The 12,742-nt window shown below is 34.9% G+C and overlaps 1 protein-coding gene across 2 annotated transcripts; it reads right to left on the bottom strand.

Annotated features, from left to right (window-relative positions):
* Window positions 1-892: 892 nt before the first annotated feature.
* On the bottom strand, window positions 893-11,927 carry LOC105325300 (solute carrier family 12 member 9). Of its 2 annotated transcripts, none has more exons than XM_011424819.4 (12): window positions 11,334-11,927; window positions 8,235-8,369; window positions 7,835-7,969; window positions 7,252-7,397; window positions 6,500-6,710; window positions 6,010-6,117; window positions 5,199-5,310; window positions 4,836-4,993; window positions 4,604-4,686; window positions 4,041-4,165; window positions 3,435-3,627; window positions 893-3,069 (listed from the first exon to the last, which is right to left on the bottom strand). In XM_011424819.4, exons 1-12 carry the CDS (start codon window positions 11,626-11,628, stop codon window positions 1,915-1,917), a joined length of 2,856 nt encoding a protein of 951 aa, XP_011423121.3. In that variant the 5' UTR covers window positions 11,629-11,927; the 3' UTR covers window positions 893-1,914. The 2 variants fall into 2 exon arrangements, with proteins under 2 accessions (XP_011423121.3, XP_011423128.3); XM_011424826.4 differs by lacking the exon at window positions 11,334-11,927 and adding an exon at window positions 10,473-10,977.
* Window positions 11,928-12,742: the final 815 nt, after the last annotated feature.

Below are 12,742 nucleotides of genomic sequence, written 5' to 3'. Positions count from 1 at the left end.
ATTTCAAGTTTGATATTTTTGGAAAAATTATGTAATTTTTTTTAAAATATTTTTTTTTGAGAGAGAAGGGTGGGTGTTTTGAGGTGGTCATGTCTGTCAATAGCGGTGCTTTTCCCATTCATATTTTAAGAGGAGAGAGAGAGATTGATTTTTAAAAATCAACACGTGAGATTTTTCAACATCAACACGTGAACAATTCTTTGATAGCTCTCATGCAGTTAGTATTTCCGACACTCTTATTATTAAGTAAGCCACAGATGGGCAATGTCCGCTAAAACTTGTGGTATTAGTCAGAATGCAAGCGGGCTCCGAGTGCTCTAAAGTCTACATCCAGTATATAGGTCTCAGTAAAGGTCTGTGAACTTAACGGAAACATGATAAATATACAAATACCTTGCCTTGATCATAGAGTATAAATAAAATACAGTCTTCATAAACATGCTGATTAACATCAAGTCAGTGAAAAAATCCTAGAAGTTCGTTTGGTTTGAAATTATTTTAAAGTCACATAAATATTTTTTTATAGCTCTTATTTTTTTTCTGCCAAAATATTAAAGAAAGTAATAATATAAATTGATAAAACTCTAAATTAATGTTGGGAATAAATCAGATTAAAGAAGAATGCAACAATTTCCATGAGATACATTTGCTATGAAACATTATGGTCAATTTTTATTGGTTTTTTTTTTGGGGGGGGGTGTTCCGCAAGTTTCATAAATTTTTTCAAAAGAATGAAAACGTAACCATGACAACAGTTAAACTTTGTAAAAATTTATTTTGTTCAATTGATAACTGCAAAACATTTATACCTGTACTAGTATATTATTGCCTTTTCCAATTTTACATTTTTTATACAAGTAACAAGAAGCGTCTATTTATTTTTTTTACTATAAACTGAACAAAGAATTTATTGGTTGAATAATTCTTGTTATTACATAATTACAAAGAACAGTGTATAAAAATAGCAGATTTCATCAAGAAATTTTAGGACACCATAAAGCTACAGAAATTGTAAGCTAAAACTATATCTTCATATTGATGACTGGCTTTAAACCTGAAGCACAATTATATTGCACTAAGAATACCTACAGGTAAAAAAAAATACTACACAACATGTATAAGAAAATATCAATACTGCGTTATACTACCATTTCAAAAAGTAGATCCTATGAAATTTGAATATCATGGATGGTTTCATGGACATTTTGAAACAAAAAAAAAAACCCACAGATTTTTGGTTGAACTTTTGAAAAAGTGTCACAACATACAGTTAACATGGAAAATGATTTTTAATTTACATTAGCAACAATAACCCTGCAGCAGTCAAGACTATGATTGTTATTGCAGTAGTCAAAACTAAACTACAAGTTATTCAGGAAAACAAGCCATCTATTGCACTTATTGTACTTTTTATACATTTTTTTAAACAAATGTATATGTGACATCATCATCATTTAAAAAAACCCCACTTTTTGGGGATTTCAATTTTAAGTCAGTCCTCAAGTTTTAAGGGGATTTCAATGTTAAGTCAGTCCTGAAGTTTTAAGGGGATTTCAATGTTAAGTCAATCCTTAAGTTTTAAAACAAACTGTACATCCAAGTCACAATTTTTAGAGCACATGTAGAATCATTGTCTATGAATTACTGAATCCTCAAAAGTGTAAATTTAACCAGACCCATGAAAAATTATGCCCATGAATATTAATGAAACCACATTATATCACAGTTGTTTAAGTCATGATCCTTCATACAAGCTTAATATACATGTATATTGCAAACAAAAGCATATAAAGATTTTGCCACCACTAACAAAAAATTAAATGGTTTCTGTTTGTGTATGAAAAAAAACCCTAATCTTCTTCACGTAATATGGAATGGACAATTCATGTTACAATTTGTTAAGGTCTGACATCATCAAAGTGTGGTTGAAGTTACTGGATGCAGTCCATGTACAAAGACCGTGGGAGGAAGATTGTCAGACAACAACCTCAGACTGTTTAGATAGGTCTCACTCTCCCGAACGTCCGTGGGGGGGACGGGGAGATACATGAAACTCAGCGCTGTAGTGCTGGAATACGAGGTAATCAGTTGGTTAATGGAACTGATGAACTCCGTCGGAACTGCGTGAAACTTCTCCATTAGGGTAAGCTTATCGCTGCTGTTCCCTGACATGACTGGTAGGTGTGACACCAGGTGGTCCCAGGTGACGATTTTCACAGAGGCCTCGATCCGGAGCTGATGGAGAAAAGCGTCCAGTTTTTGTTGCTTCTGAAGTGTGTTGTCAGTCTGCGCGTTCAAACACAGGAACACTCGGAGCCTGGTTTTGGACTTCCAGCCCGGGACCATGGTCAGAATGCATGCCAACTGGAGCATGAAGAGACAGGTGTTGTCAAAGAAGTTGGCAGTGTCCGGACGAAAGAGATTCACCGGCCACACATCAATGAAGAGGGTCTTTTTGGAATTGACGATGGATTGCTTGCTCAGCTGATCGAAATGTCGGCACAAGCAGACATTCTTTTGCATTTTCAAGGAATCAGAAATCAGCTTCACATATTCCAGAGGACTTAGCTGTCCTGAGTCTCCGTCTCCTCGGACATTCATAAACAAATTGTCAATACTCACTTTCTTTCCACTTTCCAATCGCGTGAAAAAACGCCTCCTCCTCTCGTTATTCATGAAACTCAGAGTATCCTTTGGTTTGGAGTCGTCCACAAAACCGAAGCAAACCGTGTTAGGTTTCATGCCCCCCATTCCAGAGAGCCTAAGCAAGTGTTGTAAACCTTCGGAGACAGTGTTTGCCATCGTCACTTCCACGAAAGCTTTCACTTTGAGATAATCAATCAGTCCCAGCCATTTTGGATTTTCCTCTAAAATTGGGTCAGTGGTATACGAATCCAGGGATCCCAGCTTGACGTGGCCGATCACGTACAGTCCGCCTTTCTTGATGTCGTTGATGAACGTGATGAGTTCTGAACACTGACGCGGATTAGCCACCAGTAACAGTATCTGAGGACGCCAGTACTTGACATGGGCTTTCCTTGAATCCAACATCAACAAGTATTTCCTTACCTAAAGATAACCATGAAGTTTTTTTTAATCTATTTAAATTGAGTTCTCTACAAATATTCCTAATACATGTACATATATGACCTAAATGTTTATGACACCAAAAAGAAAATTGGACAATTTCTTTATTCCAATTTTTTTTTCATCAATTCTTCAAACAGCACAACATTTACCGCTTCCTTCAAATATATGGCAATTTACAGATAATATTCAGAGGGACATAGTATCCAATGTTAACTTAAACTTTTTCATCGGAGGGCTGGATGTTAAAATCAACAAATTAAATATCACTAATGATATTTTATGCATTTTTCTATTTTATATATGATGTTTGGTTTAACAGACAAGAAAAAAAATTTTCCACTGACCTGGTGAAAGATGAGTGCCTGGCTGATGGAGCCCCACTGGGTGGGCAGTGAGCGGAAGTGGAGGATGATGGCCAGGATCAGCATCACGATGATGGCGATGGAGGAGTAGAGGGAGCTGATCAGGAAGCACATCACTATACAGCCGATTAGGCCCAGGGTGCAGGTGTACCAGGTGAAGTACTTGAAGGTCGGTCTGTAAGGGTCAGAGTAAGCAAACCTTTATCTTGTGACCAACATGAAGAACTTACGATGAGCAAAAAATGCAATGTGTACTATGAGCACTTGGTGACAAAAATTCAATTACTAGACTACATGTTATTATATCTTAGTTTTGTTTTTTGGTTTTTTTGTACACAGAAGGGTCGTTTCATGCACGAATCTAGCTGTGAACATGAATAGGTTTTTTCTACACTCTATCTAGTTTGATTTCAAATATCATTTGACAAATTTGCTTATACACTGTACAACTAATCCTCATACAATTTGAAAGCAGACATTTTTTTTGGTAGTAGAAATTGACAGCAGTCAATAAGTAATCTATTTTACAGTGGTGAACAAATAGAAACCACTTTAATTTCAAACATCATATAAGAATTAACCTCTAACCTGAAGTTAGGTGCCGATGCCAGCTCCAGAGCTAGACAGGCCAGGTTAACGGAGGCGTAAGACATCAGAAAGAATACGGAGGTGGCGGGGGCGATAGCGTTCAGAGAGCCCACCAATAGCACCAGCTGTAAACAACACAGAACACAACCCTTAGTACATTTCATTCATACAGCCAACAAAATGATTCATACTTGTAAATGAGTTGTAATATTTTTTTCATTATATGGTAAAACAATTTTCATCTCTCTTCTTTAGACTTACATGTATGCTGTAATACTTTTTCATTATTATAAAACAATTTTCATATCTCTTTTTTTCAAATTTACCAAGTAAACAGACATGTTCAAAACTCTACAGTAATTACTGTAACAAAACCGAGTTTACTGTTATAATCAGACTCCATTTTTTAGAATTATCATTGAGGGTACAGAGTGGACAAAAGAGTTGAGTATTAAATGAAGTAAAAAAACAAGCTTTGAATTCAGAATGCATTTACTTATTCAGCAATGTTTTTCAAGCCTTGAGTACAGAATAAAAAATCAAGATGAATGTGAAAATCTTACTTGAACAAGGAACCATGAGATGAGTACAGCCACATAGGGGTTTCCAGACTTTGTAGTGATCGTGGCAGGATTTAGAACAAACCCTGCAACATTAAAAACACACATATAAACAGACCTTGATTATTTAACCAAATCATGATCAATGGCATTCACAGTTATCTATCTTTAGCCTTTCATGCTCTCCAAAATTTTTACTATTTGGGCATGGTGAAGCTTAATATGTAAAACTCACAGAACAAATGGTCGTTAGCCAGGGCCTGTAGAATCCGCGAGGCTCCTATCAGATTACCCAGGGCAGCAGACAGAGTAGCAGCGAATATCCCGATCAGGACGAATGGCTTCCACAGGTTTATCTCCTGAAGGAAAATATAGTTGTTCAGGAGGAGGCACCTGTCAAAAAGAAAATAATGATAGGTCATTTCTGTTCATGAACTGTACAAACAACTGAACTAAATAAATGTATCATTAAAACTACAGGTACTTGAAATTGTTTAAAAACTTGTTTTAATATATGGGTTTCCCTTATAACGCTTTACCTGGTGAGGATATTGATGAACATTGTAATCTAGAGTAGGTCATTTCCTCCGATATTTACCTGTCACTCGATCCTCCGACGAGAATGATTAGCAGTAAGTAAGAAATGAACGTGAACATGACGGCATACAGTGTGCCCTTAGGGATGGCTTTACTTGGCTCCTTCAGCTCCCCTAAACACAGATGCACAATCATTAGTTCAATTCAGTTGATTAAAAAAAATTCATGGACAACAAATAAATAACGGTTAATAAAGTTTAAAAAAAAAAAACAATCATATATAGGCTAATATAGCTAATAGCATTAAAAAATATTGTACGCATACTTGATAACAGATATGATGGCTTTTCATGTTTGCATATCATCCATTTCTCACATGATTTTATTTAAAATATATTATAAATATTAAATAACACGTTTCATCTGCACTTTTGGGTATTGGACACGAGGACTGCTGCCACATAGACCATGGAGCTGTCTCAATATGTTACAGTATGTTGTATACTGTTGAATTTTCATAAATTGGATGTCTGCCTTGCCTATTTTCTTTAAAATAGTTACAAAGTAGTACTAACATCAAAAGTACTAAGCTGTTTGTCAATATAACTGGGGATGCAGATTTGTAAAGAGCATAGAATCTACAAGTACATTGTACATAAAGATGACATGCGCTGATCTAGAGGGGAAAATAGGGAGGGACTCCCTTGAAAAAAAAATAAATTAAAAATGAAATTAACTTCGTAAAATTTCTAAAAATAGGCCACAGACCCCCTTCAAACAAAATTATTCCTCAGAACCTCCCCCCCCCCCCTCCCAAACAGAATTTTGTTTCTGGATCCATGTCTGAGATGTGTCACCATGGTTGTACGGACCTGACATGTTGGCTCCATTAAGGATGCCTGTCACACTGCTGAACAGAATGGCGAACACAGTGGCGAAGGTCATCAGATCCTTGGTGATGTAATCCTTCTGGTACTCAGCTAGGAATGTACAAAATTAACACTTGTACTCAGCTAAGAATATACACAATTAAGACTTCTAAGTTTCAATACTTTAATAGTAAATTAACTAACAAAAGAAAGTACTTTTTGGTAGTGAGCTTCAATTACTCTCATTTTAGAACCTACTAAGTCTGTTTTTTATTATTTCTTAATAAAAGTACAACATAAGATAAACTCGAAAAACATATCGGAAATCTTTAAACAGTTTCATCTTCCCACTAGATCAAATTTATTTTTTTTCTTGAATTCACAAAAACAAATTGGAATAAAAAAACTCAACATTTAACTTTTTTCCTAATCAAAAAAGAATGGAATATTGGAAATATCAAATTAGATTATACAAGATGTATGAAGGGCTTACAGAATGTATTATCCTTGAACGTCTTTGCCCTTAGACCTGTGTAATTGGCTCCATCCTGTAGAACGAAACCGCTGGCATTTGCTTGAAAGCATTCGAGAGAAATATTCCTCCTCTCAAATGTGTGTTTGGCCTGTTGAGCATATTCTATCTCAGTCGTCGAGTTTTTGGCAAATACACTTATAAACACCGAGAGAAGACAGACAACCACAACCTGTAATATTCATTCAGAAAATGAGGAAGGAAATGCAAAGATCTACTTGGGATTAAGGAGTCCAAATTGGGCAATGAGACTTTACACATATCAAAGTATATGTATTAATAATTGTTTGAAAACAAAATTCAAGTTGTTTAAGTTTCAAATTAATTATATAAATGAAGTGTATTCCGATATGTACGTATGTATATACTTTTTGAGTAATTTTATGTAGCAAAAGTGGATAAAAATATATTTAAGATTCAATATCAGAGCTTTATAAATAACTTTATGGCCCTTGATACTTATGCTTCATACAATGTCAATATTTTTCATTTAAATCTTTCAGTAAATAGAAATTTGAATCCCCGTGTCACGGGGATTCTAATTTCTATTCACTGAAAATTTCAAGTAAGTATTGCAGGTCTTTGGGTGAAAATATATTCTATTACAATTCATGATGTATTTCATACATTATGAAATATAAGATAGTCACACAGTCACACATCCTAAAACAACTCAAAACATGCCAATTTTATCTGTGAAAAAAAAACTTTACCAAAAAAATGAGTAGGGATGTCTTTGCGAACACTGCTCCTCCAACGATGCAGATACCCAGACACACAAACAGAACGATGGAGCAGTACAGGTACTTGTACCAGAAGTCGTGGTCACCTTTCAAAAATGCATGTTTTACCATGGTGCCTGTCAAAATAGGTATAAACTACTAGATTCTTGTCTTATTTTCCTCAGTCTGCAGACATTTTTAACACAATCAACAATGTGTAATATTCATGACTCAAATTGTGTAAAGCATATTTGATACTTCAAAGAGCTTTACTTATCATTTCTTTAATATTTTGTCTTCCTGTTAAATGATATACCGGTAATATTAGGCATGTCATTTCAGTTATATATACAAAACGTTCGGTATATACCCTTAATTTTACTTATGAATTGAACTTAGTTTTCAGTTCAGTCTATCAATAAACAATGCTGAAATCATACATTAGGCCTAAACGTATCATCAAACAAAGTACAAGTACTACATTAAATCAAATCACTTTACAAGCAATGTATAGCTACCATGGTAGCGTTGTTGTTTTTTTTGTTACAATGAATCAAGTGCATCGATCTCTTACCCCCTGGTCCAAAGTTCTCTATCATGGCCTCCACGAAGCCTGTAACATAGAGACCCACAGCCAGGACATTGGCCACAAAGAACAGGAAGCCAATACTACCCCCAAACTCTGGACCCAGGGCTCTGCTGATCATGTCTTACACAGGGTTAAGGATAATTACTGGTTAATATAATTGTTGCGTAATTTTTTCCTTGTCTTTTTAATCACAATATACAGTGTCTTAATTACAACAAGATTTTTTTTTATAACTCCCAATCTGTATTTTTGACAAGATTATATCATTATCATGCCATGGATTTCTCATTTTGAGTCTAAAATGAATTTTTTTAAAGTATTGTACAAATTGATCTCATCACTACCAAAATTGATCCAAAACAATGTTATGTTTTGAAAAAGATACAATAGGCCCCTCCTCCTTCTAACGCTCCATTGGTTGAAATAGCACTGATTGACAGCACAGTCATAACCAAGATGAAATAAGCTAGAACAAGCTGAAGCACTGACTCCAGAATCCCAGCCTGGCCCACCACAAAACCTAAAAAAAAAGAAAAAATATAACATTATCAAATACCGGAATCTAAAATTTTTTTTAAATGTTGTATATACCAGGTACAATGTCCGAATTTGTATAATTTTATTTTCAAATAAAATCACAACATTTAGGACATGTCATGAAAAGTTTACTTAACTTTACCATATTCAAAACTGCTAGTCTCTGCAGGTATTTGATTTTGACATAATTCAAAAAACACAGAATTTAAAGAAATACTGCAATAATAGGTATTTATAAATAAGTTTCCTTTAAAAAAAAATGCTTCAGCGTACATTACATCGAATTATCAATTATTTTCAAGAACTAACTCTTGTCAGCGGTGATGATTTGTGCTTAGGTCCAACCACTGTTTCAGTTTTGGTTTGCCAGAGTAACTGCATAGGAGAGTTGATTAAAATCAACTCCCAAAAATAAGAATTTAATGCTTATATATCTAAATGAAATTTTTTTTTTTAACTTCTTGCCTTGTTCACAAATGGGAAATATACCTCAATATCACTGTATTATCCTGTGGGTAAGTTTAAACTAATGGAAGAGCCACTGTAACAGCCACAAGCATGTAGGTACATTTATTTTCGCTTCTGAAGTTAAATTTTAACAGTGTGCAATCTTTGTCGAAGTCATCATAAAACTCATCATTTAACCTTACAGTATTCTGTGTGTGCATGTTTCAGCTGGTACAGCTTTCCACACACTTTTAAATACATGCAAAAAAATTGTGGAATGTAAATACACTGATTAAAGTTTTTGGTTCCACCTGAGTAACAGTTTGAATGATCTTGTTTACATGATAGCAACAAATTTCTTGCATTCAACGTAGCATATGCATTCAGGATTTTTTTTCTCAAATATATATACATGTATATATATATATATTTCAGTCATTTTTATTAGTTATGAATCTTATTAAATCAAAGGGTCTTTTAGATGGACATGCATGTAGTTGTTGACATAATTTTCTTAAGAATTGTTATTGTTAATAAAGGTATCTCTAAAAACAAATTCTTCTGCTTAGTACTAAGTGATCAGCATCTATTGCCATTTGCCTGAGAATCGTATATCATTATAACACTATTTAAAAAGTAACTGTAAAGTAGATATCCAAATGTTCAGGAAGTTATCATTAAATGATTTTTCTATATAATATGTACACATTAGCATTTATGTTAATCATAATTAGTCCTTTGTATTCAAACATTTCAGGAATAAAACACACCGTTTCTGTTTCCTTGTAACCTAGATACAGTCATTATATAGGGGTAATATAACCACCCAGCCTTTTGTGTTTTATCAAAAATTTTATGCATCAATTACCATGCAATACACATCTTCCCTTACCAAGGGTTTACAAATCTGCTCTTCTCCTCTGCTAGTAGACAAGAGAGGCGTGTTGTAAATCCTAAGCTATAGTGAAGATGAGTATCAAAACCCCCCCCCCCCCCCCCAAAAAAAAAAAGTAACCTTATAGTCATTATAAGCAATATATAACTTGTCTATATACAAAATTTAATCAGGAAATTTCATACATTAACAAATTAATTTGTGATTTAATTATTTTTTTTGTTATCCTGTATTGGACATATGTGAAAACACTGTTTATTATTTCTCATCAAAGTGGTTGCCTTAATAATCAATGAAACATGACAAACTGTGCATCGATATAAAAGTAGAATTTTTGTAAGTTTTCTGGGATTGTAAGTGAATTTTACAGTGTTCAAACAGCTGTCAAAAGCATACAGACTTGAACAATAAATTCTGTACTTTTTGAGACTGTAAGGAAATAATATGAAGTTATTTGTTTTATATGATCACAGGTCCTTTCAGCTACTTATTCGAAATACGGTACCTGGAGGCCAGTGACCATTAATGCACTTAAGCTTAAAAGGGGACTGGTGGGCATTTGCCCAAGTCTATATGCTGAAGATAGAAACCCTTATTGAAATAGATCTGTTTACTGGTATACCAAAATAACCACATATAAACATGTTTAATTTACTTTTTTTGCAACTCAGTATTGATGTAATAGGTACACAGAATTAATTATACAAGTAGCGTTACCCTAAACAGCTAAATGACTGACTGTACCTGATCTCAGAAAGAGTAGGGTGCTAAACATGGACAAGGCCACGGGACAAAATACTCCGGCGAACAGGCCCAATGTCCGCGTTGTGGTTTGCTGTTGCTGTCCATTTGAACTCGCGGCATCATTTCTACTTAAACTACGGGTTAGTGCCCAAATTGGACTACTTCTAGAGTCGGAATGAGTTATGAGAGGCGAGCGCTCGTCGTCTGCTGTAGAATCCATTCTCTGATCTTGTGACAACTCTCCGTTAATTGAATACGAATGGGACATTACCGTGTGGCCTTGACTCTATCATATAACACCATGTTTACTTCATCTTTTATGATCACAGATCAGCTGTTTTTTCGGTTGTAGCCAGTCCAATTCACGTGACGCGGAAATCATATGATTCGTCCTAAACGCAGAGTTGGATGCGCAAACAGTTATTTTCCGCCGGAGAAAATCGCTTATCCAAAATCTAGGAACTGATTGTTGATATTGGTGTGATTCACGTGTTCATGATGGGAATATCGAATTTCATGACCCTTTTTATACTGTTACATGTATACCGGTTACTGGTTACAGATCGAGTGTGTATGACCATGACCCCCCCCCCCCCTTCGTTTTAGAGACTAGGAATAATATGGTACCCAAGGCCACGCACATATTTATGCACTGATAAGTTCTTCGAAAATTCATTTTAAAAAACCATGCTTTTAACTTGTGATTTTATATTCAAATTATAAAACGTCATAATTAAAGATTTAGACTCGTAAAAAAAAAATATTCAAAAATCAGACTTTGCACGCATGCATGCACGGATGGTGGTCAATGTAATTTAAACTGAAATCTAAAAATCACATTAAATATGTTTTTGACGGTACCTGTCCTTAAGTATAGCAGTGTGCTAAACATCGAGAGTGCGACAGGGGCAAAAACTCCCTCCAGCGTCCCCAGGGAGCGCCTCGATGACTCGTCTCCGCGACCCCCTTCCGGTCCCCGAGATTCGTCATCTGAGCGTCGTCTGCCACAGCAAATGAACCAACTCAAGATCGTGGATAAAAAGTTTTGCAGTGTGTGGAGCTCAGACTTATCTTCAGGCAAAGTATCGCCGAAACTTTTGTATCCACTTCTCTTAGCTCGAGCATCATCGATCACTCTGTCAAGTTCCACAGTCATATTTTTGGGGGGTTACCTAATGAATTGGAAAATGAAATTGTGAGCACGATTCAGACAACACCAAAAGCACAATGCACGGACTTTTCGATGTCCAAGACCTATGTACATGAATATTTCATTTCCGCGGCCAAGATTAGCAAGGTCGTCGAAAGGAAAACATTTCCGGATGTGATATACGGATGCAACGTGAATTCACAAAAAGTGGTCATCCACACTTAAATCCCATATGTAAACAAAGTTTCTGTTCAGTAAACTCCAGTCGAAGCGAGTATGTGTTTCGTGTTCAATCAACAGAAAAAGGTCACTCAGGTGAGAGATAACCTGATAGGTAAACGAGAGTTTCCCAATTTAAATGTCTTGGGAGTTACACATTTGTAAAGAGTGAGGTACAGATGTACCTGTATGTTTCAACCAGAATAATCCACATCGTCTATATATAGCTACTTTCTGGCCAACGAGCAGCTTCGAACATACAATTAAGTAATTAATTAGACCTTACTGGTCTTGAACTTCTAAAACCCAATAAAGAAAGATATGAGCATACCCTGTTTGTAAAAATAGGATTTTCATACACCGTATATATTGAAAAAAAAAAATTCTTTACAAACAGTAGCTGTATATTAAAAAGCGGAATGAACTGATATTATTTTCTTACACCAAGTTTCTAATCCTCGCCATGTGTTTTAAATGAGATTGGATCAACTCATTTGGCGAAATCAGATAAGTAATTTAATTAAATAAAATTAGATTAGTAATTTAATTAAATAAAATTAATTGCATTTCTTATACCAATTCCTGATGATATAACGTGGATCCAGGTTTTCGATTTCCCCTAATTCAACCATGCAATGCGTGCATAAAACTATCAAACGCAGGTATTCGTTTCTGTAAAATAAGTTACAACTTACGTAATCTAATATCACTTAAACATTATTATGTCGAAGATATAATAAAGTAATCCGGTAATATTTTTTCGTTTTTTAAATTAATAAACTATTTGGTGTTTTACAAGTATGCATGCTCGTAACCGTTTAAAGACCATGTGAACAGAAAACGTTTTACTATTTAAGTTAAAAAAAATATCGATCTCTGAATCATGTTAATCACTTTTTCA

This window comes from Magallana gigas, chromosome 3 (genome assembly GCF_963853765.1).
Source record: "Magallana gigas chromosome 3, xbMagGiga1.1, whole genome shotgun sequence".
Taxonomy (NCBI): domain Eukaryota; kingdom Metazoa; phylum Mollusca; class Bivalvia; order Ostreida; family Ostreidae; genus Magallana; species Magallana gigas.
Note: the sequence above shows the minus strand (reverse complement) of the source record. Positions and strands in the feature narration are given on the sequence as shown.